The sequence below is a fragment of the Schistosoma haematobium genome, chromosome 4, assembly GCF_000699445.3.
Source record: "Schistosoma haematobium chromosome 4, whole genome shotgun sequence".
Taxonomy (NCBI): domain Eukaryota; kingdom Metazoa; phylum Platyhelminthes; class Trematoda; order Strigeidida; family Schistosomatidae; genus Schistosoma; species Schistosoma haematobium.
In genome coordinates, this window is record NC_067199.1 from 24,620,141 (window position 1) to 24,641,172 (window position 21,032).

A 21,032-nucleotide genomic window follows, 5' to 3' on the forward strand; every position below is an offset into this window, starting at 1 on the left:
CACCACTTCAACTCGCTACTACACTGCATTCATCGGTAAAACCGGTATATCTTGAAGCAGCTTAAATTTTATTGTTATATCCGTCTAAGATAATTGTTTCAAACTGTTGGGGTGGTCCAGAAAACCCGCAAAAGACAAGAAAGGGTCAGGAAAACACTAAGATGCATTTTATCCAATCAGTGTTAGAGTTTAGCCAGAAACATCTAGAAAGTGGAAAGTCACATGTAGTGCTTCTGGTTGGCTGATTACTGTACTGCTACTATATTTAGTAGCATTCCAGAATTTTCGGGAAACCCAAGGACATCTAAAATACTACAAAAACCCTATATTTTCTGTACTAAAACGGAACTTTGGAGTAAAGTGCTGTCGCGTATTTTATGCCTTTCCTCTCATGTTCAGGTCGCTGTGTAGTTCTAGCTTGGGTGTTACGAGAATAGCTCAGGAACAGAATATAGCGTTCAGTTGGCAAGACTTATCACAAACCATTAGTGCTTCAGAAAGATTAATTACTACATTTAATTTGATAGGATTTTCATGTTTCTTACACGAATGCATCCTGTGAACAGGCCACCAGTAAGAAAGTTAACAAGCATCTTTTTCGAATGCCGTCTATATACTTTCAATGCTTCTGTGCTCGCTTGTTTCAATACTGATAAGAAATTTACACGCGATAACTAAAACAAAAATGATAATGACAGAAAAGTTGCGTCAAATGAATTTGTAAGCCTTTCAGCCATTCATTGTGATTTTGTATGCTTACAAATACATAAATATTTTATGTAATGTATGAGAAACACGAGTTATGATGTAAGATTGGTTTGACTTATCATTTAGATGAATATCCACTGATTACAGTGTATTGAGAAGTGTTTTATTACAGAAGAAGCTATACAAAATCACTTGATAGTGAGAGAGTAAACTATAATATTGAAACTATTTATGACTTTTATCTGGTTTCTTAAAAAAATTAACAATTAATCTGGTAACAGGTTTTCATCAACTTCTTCGTCTGCAAAATCATCTTGAATTGGTCGAGTACGTGCTGCTGTTCTCGGTCTTTCGACACTTGGTCCCAGTGGATCGTTATATTTAATATATTCATTGTCTATATCCCTACTAAGAGATGTTTCTTTACGGACTTCAGTTTGACGAAAAGAATTATTTTTGGAATGTGCATGTTTTGATTGGACATTGTAATGATTGTCGTAATTTGCACTGCTTTCACGACTTTCACCTACAAAAAATATAAAATTTTAACAATGATCATATAGATTGAAATATCAAAGCTAACTTTATCGAAAGTTTCATCTCCCCTATGAAATGAAACTACTTAGTTTGAATCAGTAGCCTCATTTTTATTTGTCACATATTATGCTATATCACATTCAAAGTAATCTGTCATTATTTACTTAACTACGGTTCTATATGAATTACTATTAATTGTTATTTCTAAAATATTTAGTCGAACAGATTAGAGTGGTAATGGTTGAAATAATGTTTCGTATATCGGGTTTTATATCATTTTTCACAGAATATCTGTCACATAGTAGATGTCATCTGCAGATTGCGAGAATAATGATAAGAAAAATTTCAACAATAGAAACCAGTCATTATTTCTTGGAGAGTTTTTATCCTTTCATTGAAACCATGAGCCTATCCAAGTCAGATAACCAGTGAAAACATGAAATGAATGGATAGCCGTTTCGTTCTAGCATGTGGCTCCGCCGTTTGGATCCACGAGCACACCACGGTGAATCGAAATCAGGACCTTCGGTCACACGCGCGAACCCCTTACCTCTAGACCACTGAGCCGGCGAACAATGGTTCACTAATCTAACTCCAATAAATCCACGATTTTGCGTGACTATTTTTTGTTGTCTTCAGTAGGTACCTTCACACCCGGTACAGATGAGCTCCAATGGTCACAACTTCTCACTAGAACTTCGAACATTTCCTGTTGAAGTTGGTCACAAGTGAACACATAATAATTGTCACTGTGAGGTTGTGCGGATTGTTTAGTTTCATTGAAATCACGAACCGATCTAGCCATTCTAGTACTTTCTGGTTTTCACTGGTTATCTGACTTTGTTTGGTTCATGACTTTAATAAAACCCAACAATCTCCACAACTCCACATTAATTTCTTATTCTATTTACCTCCACTGCTAACACTGGCTGAATTTTCACGACTACCTGTTGTTCTGGATGTATTTGTTAGACCAAAGCTTCGGCGGTTACTTGATGACAGTCGACGTTGTTCTCTAGCCTGTTTCAATTTTTCAGCACGTTTCAATTTGGCTATATAATCTTGAGCTTCAGGTAAATCCATATCAGAACTTAATCGTACAAGAAATTGAAGACCTACCGAAAAACCAAGCAAAATAGAAGTTTTAATTAAGTTTGATTAGGTGTAAAGTTTGATCATTTAGATATAAATGATTAGATTTTGATCACAGTGGTTACTCTTAGAGTCATGATAGTTTTAGATAAACGTTGTTGTAAATTAGATGATTAAGAATATCATATTTTCTTATGAGTAAATTTTATGCGCGTTACATTTTTGTCTGTGAAGTGATTATCCAATTTATAAATTATATTTCTGTTTATGTAGTGTATATTAACAAATACAATGACCAAACCTATATTCAGTTATTCGTGTCGTTGTTGTTCTTGTATACCCTAAATAGTTTACAAGATCTTGAACAAGATTTAAATAATGTTTCAATCTTATGATCAGTGTAATATAATTACCATAGTTGTTTTTACTCATCTATATATTTAGCAGTAATTTTAACCGAAGACTGAACATTTCCTAATTTCTGGTCTGTAAACTTTATCTCATTCAACCAACTATTTACATGATGTATAAACTTTTTTACAAAGTACATTTTACATCCACAATATTAAGATAAAAAAGTCAAATTTTTCAGAAGAACGATATGATGTTTTTAAGTTAGTAAAGAAAAAGATTTTCTTGATAACTCCTAATTAGAAATTGAGTAGTAGGTTAACTGATGAACACATTTCTTGTTTTAGGTTGAAGTGAATGAACAACAGATGGTTGAATATAAAATTCAACTTTACTTTTTACTTAAACTGGAGGTTTTAAGCTGATGGAAATAGGAAAACTTCAAGGCTTATTATTTTAATCGATGAACACGGGTGAAATTGTTATGAAGAGAAATTAATATACACTCGCTTTCATCGATCAATTCTGCTACATTTAACTTTACACACTGCATTGACAAAATATTAATTATTGTTTTTGAGAACGCATCTAAACACATTGGTAGGATACTTATATGACATGAGATCATTCTTACACTCAATATTCTCTGGAAATCGTCGGTGGATAATACGGTATGTTTCTAAAGCTTGTTGGTAATTACCACTTCGTCGATGACATGAAGCAATCATCAACTGCCATTTGATTTGATTCGGTCTACAGTATAAAAACAAGTAAATACTTCGATTATGTAAACATAAATACGACAAAACAGATAAGTTTCTTAAACTACTAGATTTCCAAAAACTATACAATAGTTATGACAAAAATAATTGATGAGGGATTCTAGGAAGATTTCAACATTTTATCACTACAAGTTGATCTTACTGAAACAGGCATTGAACATTAAGAAACCTATTTAGTACATTTTCCAAATTAACCCTATTTGATTAAAAAAAGAATAGTATATCGTGTTAAAACAATCAGCTGTAAATGCATTAGATGCATCTACAATAATCAATTTAATTCGACCCAAGTTCCAATGTTGATTTCAATAAATAGTTTCGAGAGGACGTCAGTCTTTTAACACTGCAATAATTTGATGATATGAGTTGTAAACGCTATGTAAGTGAACCTTCTACCTCAGTTTTAAAACTATCAGGAATTAAATTTGTGAATTTTCCTTAGCTCTTAATTAAGTTATTCATCGGTATGCCAAACATTACAAGTTCTTACTTCATTATGTTTGAAGTAAAAGTTTATAAAGACTTTTTCAAGATTGAGTATTAAGTTCGTTGAGCTCTTTTGTTAGTAATTTAAATTTGAACCAAATAAGATCTCATTTGATTCCCTGACGTCTTATACTTGAACATTCCAAGAAAACTAAAAATATTAGAAATGACCAATCATTGATTAATTAAGACAATACAAGATCGCAAATATCCAATGAAGTTGAAACATTTTACTCTTCAGTCATGTGTTACATTTTCGCCGTATGAAAAAGTTTGCAGTCGTTTCCTCATAATACATTATCTCAAAATAAAGTCTATTTGGTGTCAGCCTATCTGTAAAACGTATTTTATTGAAGCCTGGCTACAGTCTCTGTATCTATTCAAATCAACTGTACTATATGTCGTTAAATGTTTCGAAAACCTTTTAAAGTTCAAAGAGATAAAGATTTTAACTGTTGTTATTCAAACTTACATGTCATTAGGTGTTAATTTTTGAACTTCTTCATTACTTATGTATCTTCTGTTATAATATTCTGCTATTGAAAACTAACAGAATTTCTATCAACACTGTATTCAGATAAAACTTCAATCAAAAGACACAGTGTCTTGAATTCACTTAATCAGAGGTCAACCGGACAGGTTAGCCAACGGAGATTCATAGATAGATGAAAATAATAAAACAAGCGGTGATAATCAAACACAGCTAGCTATATCGACAGTGGATAGTTTAGTGTTTATCTCCACGGAAGTAGGTACCGATGTTTTTGTCTAGAAAGATAACGGGAGCTTGGAAACCAATCAGCTTATTTCAAAACATGCAACAGTATAAAAATACTCTGTCTTTACAGATACTGAGGCTAATTTCGTTGTTTATTTCTAATGAAATACTTACAATATAGACATTTGAATAAAAAAGTTAACTGCTTGTATGTTATATCTTAATTCAGTCAATTAACGTAAGGCAATCGATGATACATTTTGGTTTTGAACGCTGTTGAAAAGTAAATGGAACCGATAAACAGTCTAGTTATTGTATTAAACAGCTCAGTATTTTATTTAAGTAATATGATTACTATTACTTGTTAAGTAGCCTAGGTAGAAACTTCGTTTCTCTTAGAAAATTAATCTAAACATTCAGGGTATGGTATTACTGACGTTTTAAGTTTGTAAATTTTCTCACGTGCTGTCGACTGGTCCATAATTTCTCTTAGAAAATTTCTTCAGTTTACTTCGATCACTCAAGACTATTCGATATAAGCAGTTTTTCACAATGTGAAAGTAATAATTCTCAATCTTCTTCAGTTAGGGTCAAATTGTTTTAAAAATGGTGTGTAATATTCGTAATGTAGGTTCAACTGAATATCGCTGATAACTGCAGTTTGGTACTTACTGTAGTAGTATTAGTTTTTTTTTCACTGAATGTTTAACGATTTTTCTCGATGATTTCCTGGTGAAACAAAGTGTTTTAAGTTTTAAAAGGTTCATATAATGAAATTATTATTTATTTTTGTTCAAAAAACAAAACAAAAGATATAAACAATAGCAGTCTTGCTTACTGCATTAAACTAGCGCGTTCAAAATAAGCCACAGCTTTTTCACAGAACTGTGATTCAATATAGTATGCTCCCAACCATTCAATTACGTCGAAATTACATGGATAATATTTAAATGACTGGAATTAAATTTAATCAAATTTTTATTGTTTAGATTATTGGAATTAAAGCACGATGTAGATTTATAAGCAGATAACATAAATCTTAAATTCTTAATTCAATACTAAATAATACAACATTGAAATATCAATAAAATTATCTAAGATGTTTTGTTATTTTAAGAATAAGAGGCTTTGGGTACTACATCAGTCAATCACTTGAGTTCATACATTCCGATCTTTGTCACCTGGTCATCTTCAGACAATTGAAAATGGATATAATGGATATAATTCATATCGTTGTCATATACTATTAGAAGCTGTCTTTCACTAACACTTAGCATACCATTTAGTTTCTAAAGTGTCATTTTTCTTTTACTGTGAATATGATCTCATAGTGCAGAAATGTTTATTAACAAACAAACGACATTTGTCCTTTGAATTTATTTGTTTATTTTATTTGTGTATATGCATGTGACATGGAGTTCATAGTTCACAAATTTTTAGAAACAGGTCCTTCTATCTACTAAATTATCAATAATATTACTGTTGTTATGTTTATGAAAGCTAATGGACTAACATTCATTAAAGGGTTTTACTTGCATTGCAGTAAATATGATTTAAAAATCTTTAGCATAAGTGCATACACTATATTTACATAAATCTACAAATAGTTAACTAGTGTAAATTAAACTATGTACGAAATAATAAAAACAGAAGTAGCCATGCCATCAAAATGCATGCAAACTAAGTAGCATAAAATTTGAGCTCACTGTGTTTAATATTAAATTATTAACCATAATATATATCGTATGAGTTTCACGAGATTTAAACCTCAAACTCAAGATCTATTCAAAAAGAACATGTTAATTAACAACAGAGATATGTATGGCTAATTGTTACCACCTAACACATTGTAAGATAATAACTTTCAAAGTGCTCATTACATTTTCAATAAAAACTAATCAAACGAAAAGAACATGAAAATAGGAAATTACTCCATGTTATAATGTTTGACAAAGATCATGTAAAAGTCTTTATATTTACAAAAGAACATAGCTACACTGATATAATTTCACTAGTTTTTACCAACTGACTTACATCATAATAATAAGAAAATGCTTGAGATTTATCACCTTCCTGTTCATAGCTATCACCTAATCTTTGTAGAAGAAAAGGATCAGTTGGAACCATACCATGTAACTGCATTGCCCTAAAATCATTGTGAATAAAATATTGATTTGTTTATGGTCAATAAAGTATCAACATATGAATCTTACATGATATTTTCTCTTTCAAAGCAAATATCTCCCTAAAACAACATTAAACCAGATTATATTTCTTAAAGCTATGTTTGATTTTATAAATCAATTATACTCGAATGCACAAATTGTTAAACATTTATTCTAATTTCCATAAATTACATCATGAAGGGATTTTGGTTAAACCATCACTAAAAATCTTAAAGAGCTGGATATTGGTTTCGCCCTAGTATGGGACTTCTGAGTACTGCTCATTTTCAATCCCGCTACATGGAAGTGAACTCCATACTCATAACAATCACATATTTAGCAGTGACTGGTTAAGAAATGCAACTTACTGAAGTTCTGTTGAGAAGGGATAACCAGTGGAGCTAACTTGTGTTGTGTGTGAGGAAGGTACTTACGAAAGATAAAGGTGGATGATCACACAATGCCGTATATTGATTGAAGTTAGACTTGTAGACTATTGAATCCTAGTCCACTGGTCTGCAGGTTAAACGTTCTCGCGATAAGGGAGTTTCTAAGTTAGATCCCCATTTTCCCAGTCGTTAATGCGCACTGTTGGAAAGTCCCAAACTGGAATAAAACAACTATCCAGTACTTCCTGGTTTTCAGTGGTGGTTTAGCTAAGATCTGTTTGAGATTTAAACCATAAAACTATACAATTTCCATAGAAAACTATACTGATAAATGTTCTGATTGTCTCGTTGACCTCATTGAAATGGAAATCAATTTGTATATTAAGTTTACAACTAACAGTTCATTGTAGTAATTTGGTTTTTACTAAAAATTATTGTTTTATTTATTTACTATTCTAGTTTAGTTTCATTACCAGGGTAAATCTAGACTCATGTTATTTTTTAATATTACAGGTTGGAAGTCCATTCAATTTTTTTAATCACTGTCGTCATTAAATTAAAGTGAAGAAATGCTTTATATACTAAATATATTACTTATTATCATTTATACTGTGAATCTGTATATATTTAGAAGATGAGATTAGTAACACTTCTCATCATTATTAATTATAGTTTATAAAATAAGTTTGTTTACTAAACACGGATTAATCAATAAGCATAATTAGAGAAGTTTGCGAATAATCATAAATAATCAGTATGTCCTATTAAGATACACTAATTCTAAAAAGAAATTTATGATCCTTGTTTAAGAAAATCTATTCTAGTGTAGTTAGGGGACACTCAAAAATAGTTAAAACACTATTTCGATTACTGATTATTGATATTCTTAACTGAATTATAACGAATGCATTAATGAGGCTTTAAAAAAATGTTGGTTCTAACCACTTGTTAACAAACTTGTTCTAAACTACATTCTGTTATATGCTAATTTAATTAATTGAAGAAGATTTTATTCATCTCATTTTACATTAATTAATTACTGAGAAGTAAATTTTTTCACTAAATCCTCCTATACATTACTCTGAGCAATGGAGATAGACATAAAAAGAATGAACAACAATTAGATAGAACTAGAAAGGAAGACTTAGGACGAAGTTAGTTGGAGAATGCTGTTCGGCGGTCTATGCTCCATTGGGAGTAACAGGCGTAAGTAAATCTTGTCACTGTTTAAGCTACGGTGGTAATAAAATTCTGTTAATTGCTTTTCGATATGGAGGTGGACTATCATTATCATCAGTAAAACATATGAGTTATATTCGACTAACTAACATTTGTGACACTATTGGGCGAACGGTATAAATTCTATTCCTTGTATATATATGATCACTTAAGGTGGACGTATGACTTAATACATTGTTATCATATATAAAGCTGCGGAACTTTTCATGTAAATATAACGTAATATAGAATTCAACTGTAATTTAAACCTTTAATGAAACTACTTGATAATACTTAATACACGGAAGCTAATTTTTTAATATGTCTTTTGGATAAGGAACTATAACTGGTGTCCTTGAAACTATAGTTAAACCAGTTTCTAGGTAGTGTTGACGAAAAAAAGGCATTAAATAATTATTTAGTTATTTCATTCAGACCGCATGAATATGGTCAGTGACATATAAAGTGTTCCATAAGTGATTTTTAGGATTTAAATTAACATACAAAATAAAAATGTTTTTATATCTACCATTCCTGTGCTTGCGTAGGATCTCCCAATTTCTCATAGATGTCCATTAACTGATAAACTACTGGTGCACTATTTCTTAGAACAGAATGTAGTTTGAAAAAGGCTTCAAGAGCTTCTTCATATCTTTCTAATTGTTTACATACTAAACCAAGATTATATAAAGCTTCTACACATTGTGTATCATCTTGCAATGCTTCCAAGTAACAATCTCGAGCTTTCTCATATTGTTGTTGTTTATAGAAAACGTTGCCTTTGTTAACAAGCGCTAAATTATTAAAAAAAGTGTCAGGTAATAGAAAATACATAATGTTATAAAGTTAATATTGAAAACTGGTAATGCTTTTTTTTATTAACCGCGGTGCATCAAGCGGAGGTATTTATGTTGAATATGTTAGGTAGTTGGATATAGTCGGCAGCAAACCTTGAACCTGGATTATATTTCAGTTAGCAATCGTCGGCAGCGGTACTTGAAATCTTGGAGGCAATTGGTATTTCATATGGTATATGAACGATTATGGGAACAAAAATGTTTCCTTCTCGAAGCAGACAATAGATTGTGTAATATAAACCTTGATTTCCCCGCTGACCTTATTTTTGTGAGATAATTACGTAAGACTTTATTTTTATTTTTCCACAAATTTTAATCGAAATTCTAGTCTCTTAGTCCTTACTACTGAGCTTTACTCAGTCAGTCTATATTACACAATCTATTGTCTGTTTCGAGAAGGAAACATTTTTGTTCACATACTCCTCTATAACATTCATATATTTGACTTATAAGTAATCGAATGTTTGACCAATTTTAATTCTTCTGTATTATGTTCTCTTAATACTACATTTAAACTGTCTATTCTAGATATTGCTGATGCGAAGTACATACATCTGTTTCATTTTAATGATCAATATTATGGTTTTAGTTTATAAGCAGCTGAGGGGAATCCACGGGATAAATGAATTCATTTAATTCTGCTATGATATTTGTTTCTTCTTTATTCGAATACTCGATTATTTGATTTGAAATTATGTAAGATTTTAAATTAAGGTTTTGTGAAAAATGAACTCCCTAATCTGTTGTGCATCTTATTTTTAGTTTTATTTTTTTGTCCGTTTAATCGGTATTTGTGAATTACATTTTTTTACTCAAAGAATATGACTACCTAAACTGTATCAGTAGTCAGAAGGGGTTTTGTGGAGATTGTAGTAATTTCAACAGTTGAGATCATGAGTCAATTGAAGCTAGACCACCATGAAAACCTGGAAGCACTGGAAGGCTGTTTTGTCCTATTGTGAGACTCATCAGCAAAGCGCATCCACGTCCTCGCCTCGCGGGCTTCGAACCCAGGACTTATCAGTCTCGGCTCAATGGTCTAGTTGGTTAAGCTCCTGGCGTGTGATGAACGGGATAAGAAGTGTACATACATGTTCATATAAGACCAGTCAGGGTTGATAAGTAAATAATTAACAAGATCAAAACGTGATTCAAGAAGAATGGATGGATTGGCTTGTCCAGAATCTAGAATAAGTTATATGGGCTTAACATAGTAATGGACACTACAGTCTATATCCTTTTATTTCAGTTATCTCTCAAATCAATGAAACATGAGCATATGTTTCTTACAATTTAAGACAAATAAATTTAAGAGGGATTTTAATAAATGCTTTTTTGATGACGAACTAACAAGATGATATAAAAAATTATCCTTGTATAAATGAATGACAACTTTGTCAAAGATGACAGCTTAGCGAATTATCTGTTATTTACAATATGTATATTAGTATGGGATCTAAATTTTTTAAAAGAAGCTTCGTAATGACTAAGATTTCCAGTAAATGATAACCTTTTTGTTGTTGTTATTGTTGTGTTATTAATATATCAAGTATTTGGCATTTTGACCATGATGGATTGATAACTGTTTGTGTACTACAGTAGATAAGTATCAAAGTCATGGACTTTGATTTATTTTCGTTTGTATGTGTTTTAAAACAACGGTAAATATACTATCATTGGCTTATTAGACATAGAGCTACGCTCAATGAAAATTTTAACGCCCAATCAGTTTATTTATGCAACAGTAGTATTATGCGTTTAGTGTATTATTTTTCGAATTATAACTGTGGTTGTTAAACTAGTTTCTTTCATTATATTTTTCAAGATCACCCCAAATCTCCATGATATGAAATGATAAGTTATATTTGCTGTAAAATTCTCTTAATTTTCTCCATTTTCCATTTATAAAGTATTTGATAATTTTAATGTGATAATTCTTTTAGTTCATTTTGAGTTGAGTCGCTTTACAAGAATACTAGGGATGGATTGGTGTAAGGACGGCTTACTGGTGAACTCGAGGAAACTCTAAGAAGCTCAGAAAGAGCCAAAGATATTCCGTCCAATTGTCTTTTAGGAGAATGTTTCAGAATCCCTACGTTTAGCTTCTCTATTAGACAACCCCTAATAACCCCCTGTATTCGGATTAGAGGACTATATTAATGATTTAGGTTTTAATAAAAATTATAAATACCTGACAGTTTTGTTCAATAAGTGATACTTTTTGGAATAGCATTCCTTTCACTTGTGTTTTGTCTTCACATTTGCGACTTGGGAGGGTTCTAACGTTTGAGTGCTCGAGTTGTACTCAGTATATTAACAATCAAAGCACTAGATATAACAATTGCGGTTGATAAAAATTTCATATTCTCAAAATACCCAACTCAATATCATTGATAAATAAAATGGTGAGTTTTTTACAGTGAATTTTAGCTATTTCTTAGAACTATCACAGTCTAATCACATGTAAATTAAATAAATTTAAAAGTAGACTGTAACAGATAACGATGTAATGCACAAACATTCGAAGAAAAACTTACTGACTGATGGCAATAAAACATTTTTGTTAACCTCATAGGCTATTGTCACGTAACGTTATATAAAATTACTTATTCCATGCAATAGATCACTTCGAATCATAATTACAGATGTTAAGTTTGTCTTACATTGTTCCTACCCTCTCCTTTTCCACTTTGTGTATATTGTTTCATACTACTTATTTACATTCAGTAAGCAGTTGTATTCCCAACAATTTGTACGCTTATGTTGTAACTCAAGTTGTAGTGTAATATTCTGAAATGTTCACATATACTTATAACGTTTATTGTACTTATCATTGTACTTATGATTATAATCACTGTAGCGGTTATCCACAGTTTCGTGCATTTGTTTAAGCGCAACAGTTTCCATATTGTTTTGCTCTTGGTTCGGGTTTCGGTTGTTCATAAACTGTTATCAAATTTAGACACAGCTATCAGCTGTCCTTTGTACTGTCGTATGTTGTAATTATTCTTTATGTTACTGTTACAGGGAGCCCTTTCATTTCATACTTGAAGGACGTGTTTAAACGCCCCATACACCTCACAAGTTGAGGTTTGTGACTAAATTTTGTGTATTATTCAATAAAGAACCGCTATTGTAGACAAATCGTTGTTTTGGAACTTTGGATTAGCACGTATCTCAATCGGGTGACCTAGACGCTTCGATAGATCTAACAACACAGTTCAATATGTTAGTTAAATAATCTGAATTTTTTGTGATAAAATCTAAACATATTTGCTTTTTAGAATGGATGAATTGATATGAAATTTTGAGCGTAAATGTTAAAATATTATTTTATAGTATCAAACCGCTTTGTAAATAAATGTAAATGTAAATGATGAAGAACAGTTGTATTGGATAGATGCATTACAATCAAATAATATTGTACTTGATACAACGATTAGTGTCAAATAAAAAGAAAATATAACAACATCGTAAATCATTTACCTGCAGGATTATATCGATCAACAGATAAAGCTTGATCTGCATACTTTTCAGCTTGTAGTAAATCACCTTCAAGAAAGTATAGAAATGATAAATTTGTAGCAGCTGTACATGCGACACGTGTATCTTTTCTTTCAAACGACTTCAGTGTAACAATTGCCTTTAAAAAAAGAAAACATAAATTTAAAGCCTAACTGGAATCATTTCAAACAAAAAACTAATTCCCTTGGTATTGTTTGGCTTGTATCTTCCCACTGAGGTTTAAGACTGCAGTTGATCAGTCTGTTATTGGCATATGTGCATACTGTGCGTATGCCTCGATATTACCTTAATTCACAAGCTATTTGTAAGCAATGATGGATAGTGGCTAGCAGTGGAATCCAGGACACGCGTTTTCGTCCTATTCGGGGCTCGTCAGCTGGATGTACCTGCACTTGAGTTGATGTTAACTCCGGGACTCGAACGCAGTACCATTCGCTCCAAACGCCATCGCATTATCCGCTCAGCCAATGAGTTCTGACGAAACGCGCGTCCTGGATTCCACTGCTAGCCACTATCTATCATTGCTTACAAAAAAACTAACTTCAAAAATTAAATTTAACCTTAACAATCATGAAAAATTTGTTGATAGTTGAAAGTGAAAGATTTATATAGATAAATATTTTAATATTGTGATAAAATGCTAAACGTATACAACTTTTTCTTTCCAGTATCAAATAGTGTTCCAGTGATTTTGGCGGTAAATTTAATTTAGTTAAATTGTAATATTTACCAAATTGTCAAGATCAAGAGATGAGAAGAAGTACAAGGTATTTTTGTGTCAAAAGGTCACTTACATTTACAGAGTTATTAATTCATATTACATATTCATAAGTAATTAAGAATATAGTATTGAGAAATATCAAAAAATCTTTTTACCGACCTACTTCTTGAATAGTTATGCAATTATTTTGAAGATAATATAACATAGAATGGAAAGTGCTGGTGGTCGGCCTATGCTCATCGGCGAGGGTTAACAGGCGTAAGTAATAACATAAAAAGTAGGTGATGGGAATAATACTTGACGTATTGCTCGTGTAAAGCTAAAATTTATTTGTCGCAAACAAAGACACATGTATTCATCAACTATTTCTATACGATTTATTACCTATCATTGTGTCATTAAGGTTTTACAGCGATACAACGTTCAATGATTTCCTCAGAAAATGTTATGTTGTGACTTCACATATATACAATTAGATATACTATGTGACATAGTACAAAATCAATTACAGTAGTGCAAAGATACTTTATCAAGATTCAGGGAGTTTTTATTTTAACTTATTTTTCATTTCTCTTTCTGGTTCATGTTTAAATGATTCATATTTTGTTCGAATATGTTAATCAGATGGACGAAAACTACTATTTACTAGTAACTTGAGCATATGGAACACTTATTCGTAATTTTCTATGGTTTTATGTGACTTACGTCGTAATATGTTACGAAAGCAAGTATAAAGAACAGCTTTTCATCAAAATAAACGTCACAGTGACAGTAAAGTGTAGATTAAAATTACAATAATTCCTGTTTGACAAAGAAACAACTGATCATGACAATAAAAACCTGTGTATAAACATCATTTTCAGTACATATTTAGATCTAAATCTCACCTGATGGAAATCTTTTTGTTTTAAAAACATCACAGCTTTATCAATTTCTAAATCATGTGCAATTTCATGATAAGAGGACATTTTCACTTGGTCAATACACCAATCATACCCAATAGAAAAATTGGATTCAATTACTGGGGAAATTATTTTGGCCGCCAATTTAATGAAATTTTCTGCTTGAACTTTCCTTTTGTTTGAAACAAACAGGAATGAGTCAAGAAATAATTTGCGGTAATTTAAATCAAATTTAATAAGCGTTCAATAATCATTCATTAGTTCAGATTTAGTAGAAAAATAGCCCCCCAATAACAATCTGTAGTTTTATTAGAACTCAAGTAAACTAAAATCGCCTATCAGTTTCAGAGGAACTTGTATAGCTATCGTGAAGCAGGATGAATTCTTCACAACAATCGATGTATCTTTTTAAACAGATATCTGGATAAATTTATGTAAAATTCTTTGACAAAACTGTGTATAAATAAACTAAATTCAACTGGTCCTCAAATCCAAAATTATATGAGTACACATACATTAATATAATGAATTTAATCACATATGTCCAAACTAAAATTGACTGCTGGTTAACTAGATGTTTCACTACTGTCTTTTAGTTTAATTAATAAACACTTTATTAATGTTGTTTAGACAGTGATTTGGTGCTTGTGAAACCAATTCACTTACAGTAGTAGTTTTGTAATGTAGACTAGCCTTGGGTTTTAGTTATTAGTGTTAACTAACGCAGTTTGCATGAAGCAATTCTTTTAATTGATGTCGTGAACTTCAGCTCTTAGTAGCAGAAATTCGATGATATCTTGTACAAATATGCATCGTTTATACCCATTTTATCTTTACGCCATAAAAATTAGAATTTAACGGTAGGAATCAAAAGAGTGAAGGTTTATAATGTGAGCTGACATTGAGTTTCAACAACAGTTGAGATATTGAGTATGGTTTATCGTCTACCGGAAGTGATTGAATTATTATGTTTTAGAAGGTAATAAACAGATTGAAACAATGTAATTACTGTCACAAATGTGGATCACTTAAATTTCGGAATACGTTTTAAATCCGCACTGTTAGTTAGACTTGACAAAATAGCAAGAAATGATTGGAAATTGTGATGACAATAATGATAAAAATATGGAAAAACGTTTGAACGCATAAAATAACCGCATACGAATGATTTCCTGCAATACGACATGTTACTATATTTGTATTTTAAATTAACGTCAAACAAATACACGGATCAACATAAAGATCAGGTTTGATAAGCCCTATTCGTTTTCTAGCTCACTATTCTATATTGTTCATCCGGTGATACTTAATTGGGTACCTTAGTTACATCGCAACATAACCAAGTGATTCATAAGTTATTTTACCACTACTTTGTTTTAATATGTAGTTCTTTATTTAGTGTTTGCTTCTCTGTTTGTTAGAACAGTGGTTATTAGGAACTAGCATGAAGATAATCGATAACAATATGGACATGGAGAAATTGTTTAGAAGTATACATCACATATTAAGATATCTGAATGATAGAGAATCAATCAAAATAATGTGTGCACTCAGAAACAAAAAAGATGAATAAAATACATAAACAAAAAGGCCTAACAGGATGTCTATTTTTTACGATCTCAGTAATCGAAGGTAAACAAGCTACAATCATTGAGTGTACTTATGTTGTTACCACAATATGAACAACCAAAAAAATCAAGAAACATTTTTAATAAGAATTCGTATCATACTAAAATGCTGTACAAGTAAATCTACAGGTCTTCGTGAAGTGTCTATAAGATTATATTAATGTACTTCTTATTGTTCGATATACTTACCAAAGACTGGGTATGCTATCAACTTACTTTTTCTTTTCATATTGACGCAGTTCATCATTTTGAATCACTTCCAAGATCAAATCATATTGCTTATCATCCTGAAATAATCAAGAAAAATGGTGGAAGAAAATTAAATTCCTACATTGTGTTGTAAATATCGATCTTCGTCATCCAAGTGTAGATCCACTCGAAGTAGTTGCTGAAATGCATATTTCATTTTATTACGATCTCCTTTGATAAAATAACAAACAATTAAATTAAAACCAGTTTTTGTATCCGGTTCCTCTTGCATAATATGCTCGAATGCTGTGATGGCTTCACTGAATTGACCAAGTTTAACAAAGCTTATACCAATATTCTGCATAATTTTTATTCTGAAGTAAACAGTTATCTGAATAATAAGTGGAAACTACCTCATTAATTTATGTGTATTAGGCACCTGATCTAGACCCATACGAAAAAATTTAATAGCTTTTGAGTAATTCTTTTGAATATAATAAATATTTCCCATATTTACTTTGAGTCGACCTAAAAAATAGACAAGTTAAGTTGATTATTGGGCGATGATTGAAACAACATTAATCTTGAATTCATATCAAACGACCAAACTAGTATTATCAAGTACTAGAAAAACGTTTTTTCCTATTTTACGATTTTTAGCGTTAGTTCAGTGAAAAATCTTGGTGTAATACAAAATGACTTTCTTCTCTGATGTTAACTAATTTATAGTCATTCCAGAATATCTGGTAATTTCAAGATACCAAAATGTTTTGTTTAGACTCAAAGTAGCTGATCCTGTTCAGTTAACTTACCTAAATACAGAATAAGTGTGATATAAAATCTTAAGCCATCATAAGCTGATGCTGAATAAGTGAGTTTTGCCTAACTTGATAGTTCACATTGTTGAACTGCTAAATAAATATGTCATATATTTTATAATTTGTTTTGATACAGGAAGTTGTTAGCATAAAACTATCATGAATCGATATTAATCTACTTCTGGAAATGAGGCGGCATGTCACAGTTTGAGGTTTATTAGATAAGTAGTTTATTTCAAAATAGTAGACGTTCCTTGCTTTCAAATGTCACGAAACAAGAGTTTCGTTATGTCAAGGAAACATTAATGACAAATTATAGCTGTCAGTGAAGATAAATTACAGTAATATTGACTTTTGATTAGAGTACTAAGTCACTCTTAAGTACAGGTTTTTGTTATGATGCAGAAAAATCTAATGGTGAGCAAAAATTTGAGATGGTAATTTGCCAATGGCATATGTAGGCTTTAAAGCGCAACGATCAAAAGAATTCAAACCTGCATGGGCAAACATTTTATTTCGAACAATAGCTTGATAGGTATTCAATGCTTCTTGATACATTCCATTTGCTGTATAACGATTAGCTAAATTGAATAGTACTGAATACGTTAAGTCTAAGTTGATTTGATCTGCGACACCAAGTTGTTCTCGTTGTCTAGCAAGTACACGTTCTTTGCGACTGGCTTCCTTAGCTTTTTCTAATGCTAAAGTGATTTCTGCTTGACATGCAGCAACACAACTTTCTTCAATTAGGTGATTAACCTGGCAAAAGGAAAAAAGGCTAAAGTCATATTTTTACAAACCATCGGGAAATAAAAGGTCAACGTAGAGAGCTTTTACTCCTCATAACGGACTGTCACGATCAATCTAACTCTAAGACACTTTTGAAATGAATTTTCACAGACTTGTTTGAATATTTTTAGTCAGAAATGGCTTCAATTCATATTTTGCTTTGTAACTAATGTATTTACTATGGCGGATACATTATTTATTAGGAAGTTTCAACCGTATTATAGGATATATAGAATACTTCAGCATAAGTGTAATACCATGTGAACAATATATTGTTGAAGCATTTCACTGATATAGGCAAAAACTTGTCAACGGTCGTGCTGAATAAACGACTTTACGTAAAGACGAAATACGTATGATTTGCGACAGCAAAGAATGTCCTAAGAATATAGCCATCGTTTGTACAAAGTTAGTAGGTAAATATGTAATGTTTTGCTTACATAGGTCTCTTCTGTTTAAGTAGGCTTACCGTGGCCTATGAATAACTTGTTTCCCTCTAAATATTGGAATTAGCTAGACCCTTTGTTCGTATAGAAACCAAATACTAGGGTGTAGATGTATACAGCTGAAGGGTTCCTAATGATAAAAATTGTGCGTAATAGACTATAGTGCTAGTCACCGTCTAAACTTTGCTCAAATACTCTCAACGAGTTTTACTCGCCTTCGAATATTTCTGGCATCTTACCCACAGGCAAGGTGAAGGACCTTGAAATGGTAGCAGACAAAAAGATGGCAGCTTTAGGTCTCTAAAAACATTCATTGTTACACAAGATCTCGATCCTTCTTTCTTACAAGGCGGATAAAAGGTCTTCAATTGGATATTTTACGACTGAATTATATTTTAAAATAGCATGCATCTTTAATTAAACATAATTTTAGTCAGTTAGCAGGTCATAATGAAGGTAGGGCCCTGTAAAGATGTGCGATTGTCCATGACGCCACATCATATCGGGAAAACGTGACAAAACTAACAATTCATATGGAGAAAGAGATCTAAAAAATATAGCGCTAATGGTAATGAAAGAGATTAGACTTAAAAGGACAGTAAGAAAGGCAAGCATGAAATAATGCTGGAACTTTAGACCGGAAGAATAAAAGCGAGCTAATGCACAAAGCCCATTGAGACCGATCCTAAGCCACATCACTCAGCGCCCACAGTCACTGATACCATTGACTGCGAAAAACCTTGAGAGGATGTCTGCATCTGACATCATGTTGTAACTGATAATGAGTTTCAAATTTTGATAAAGTTACTCCCGTTGCATTCAGCCTATACATTTTATGTAGCGTTCGAAACAACGAACATGGCTCATCTTCAAAACCCAAAGATATTACTTTTGATTTATTTCAAAAGTTATATTTACCACTCAAAGTGATTTGTAAATAAACAATTCGAATAATATTTTATTTTTTTGAATAGGTTTCTGATTTGTAAATTGTCAGTTTGGAGTGTGCAAATGACTAGGAAAAGTTTCAGTGTTTACAGTATCTGCCTGAAACATTCACATACAATCAACAATATACCTACTTTTTTTTCCATATTTTTGATACGTTCTTCAGAACTGTCTTCTGGTTTACTTTCGAGTGGGGGAACAGCACTGACATCAACCGTTGCTGGGACAGTTTGACCACCTAACCAACCTTGGTTTCCCGTACTCAGTCTCCGACCCATAGATGAATACCCAGCAGCTCTGACAGATGTCATTGGTCTTCCGAAATCCCCACCTGCAAGTCCTGAAGCAGTAACCAATCTGAAGTTGCCCGATGTTGGTACTCTTCCTATCGATCCACGAACGACTGATGTATTTAAACCTCGATCAAGCACCTAGCATAAAACAAACAAGTGTGGTAAATATTCATATGGTTATTGAAGTAAATCACAAAGGGTAATATGAACATACAATACATTCCCTTTAAGTACCAAAAAGTCAGTGTGTTATTAGAATAAACAAATTGTAGACAGATTACCATGTTAGTTAATAATATCTTAGGGAGTCAATCAAGTTAAAAATTTCTCATAACTGTATCCGGAGAAATTTACATTAGAAACACGCGTAACGGTTGTTCTTAGAAAACGATTGATTTATAGCATGTATCGAAGGGGTTCAATCCAATTCTAGATGGGTTTTGGAAACGCATTTGAAATTATGATTCTGGTGAAACTTTTTCGAATTTCTCACTTGAATACAGCAAAACTGTGTCTCATGGCCACATTTTACAGTAATAGCTCTGTCTTGTACGATTTTTAAATTGGTTTACATGTTTAAGCCCTTAGAAATTTATTTGACTAAATGATATCCGAACATTTTGAGCTACGATTCTCGAAGTGAAGTATGAATCTACACTTAAAGATTCGAAATTAAGATGCTATTCTGTTGCAAGGTGATAGCTGAGTAAACAATCTTCTGATATTTACGGATCACAACCATCAGTTGCTATGAGTTTATAACATTGATGATCATGAAAAAAAGAAATGTACCGGTGGTTTTCTACCATAACTGGTATTTTTAATTACGTTCTGAAATCCAGTGTCATTCACGAATTCTTCAACTTCCAACTTGCTGTTGAGTTTATCAAAACCCTCATATAAATCCTCATCATTGTCTGTAATCATTTCTGTTCATTCAGTAGCCTAGGGATATAAATCAATGTAGTAAATACAAACACAAAAAAGTACAGTGTCCAATATGTAGATTCAAACTTTTGCAATGAACTAAAGTAAGACAAACGAATTCCATGTAATAGAATTTCACTTTTGAGTGAAAATCATATTGTTTCAACTAGAATCTCTAAGGGTATGTGCTGTCAAGGTATCGATTCCTAAATGATTTCATGTTTTATGAGTGAAATACGGAAGTTTATGGGATTCAAACGGTCGCAGATGAATAACACTGTCTCTTACTTAAGTTAATTCAATGTGTTGATAAAATCAAACGTAAACAAAGTTAAGTGTATGAGGGGTGCTAAAGAGGAGCCCTCTAGAGCATTATGTAACCTGAGAAAACGTAAAGTTATTTCTGACTTCAAAACGTTAATCATTTATTCAAGGCCTAAAGTCGCCAGCCAATGATGACATGATGCCTAATGGTTCAGCCAACCGATAGAACCATTATGCCTTACCACATCTAAAACTTTCGAAAAGTTGAGACATTTGGCA

At 31.9% G+C, this 21,032-nt stretch overlaps 1 protein-coding gene across 1 annotated transcript; it reads right to left on the reverse strand.

The window, feature by feature from the left end:
* Nucleotides 1-281: 281 nt before the first annotated feature.
* IFT88 (Intraflagellar transport protein 88) lies at nt 282-20,522 on the reverse strand. Its single transcript, XM_051216041.1, has 14 exons — nt 20,355-20,522; nt 19,404-19,700; nt 17,581-17,845; nt 16,682-16,796; nt 16,411-16,642; nt 16,296-16,366; nt 14,437-14,623; nt 12,790-12,946; nt 8,976-9,240; nt 6,709-6,820; nt 5,513-5,628; nt 3,323-3,441; nt 2,157-2,360; nt 282-1,234 (listed from the first exon to the last, which is right to left on the reverse strand). The coding sequence occupies exons 1-14, from the start codon at nt 20,487-20,489 to the stop codon at nt 975-977; spliced, it is 2,535 nt and encodes an 844-aa protein (XP_051066594.1). The 5' UTR covers nt 20,490-20,522; the 3' UTR covers nt 282-974.
* Between the last annotated feature and the right edge of the window lie 510 nt (nt 20,523-21,032).

Bases quoted from the DNA above. Each gene is read 5' to 3' on its own strand.
- IFT88 (XM_051216041.1), bottom strand. From the start codon at position 20,489: ATGATTACAGACAATGATGAGGATTTATATGAGGGTTTTGATAAACTC. The intron at 5,629-6,708 runs GTAAGTCAGTTG...ATTTAATTCCAG, and splicing joins CATTTTCTTATTATTATGAT to TCATTTAAATATTATCCATG. The intron at 2,361-3,322 runs GTAAGAATGATC...GTTTTTCGGTAG, and splicing joins ATTTCCAGAGAATATTGAGT to GTCTTCAATTTCTTGTACGA.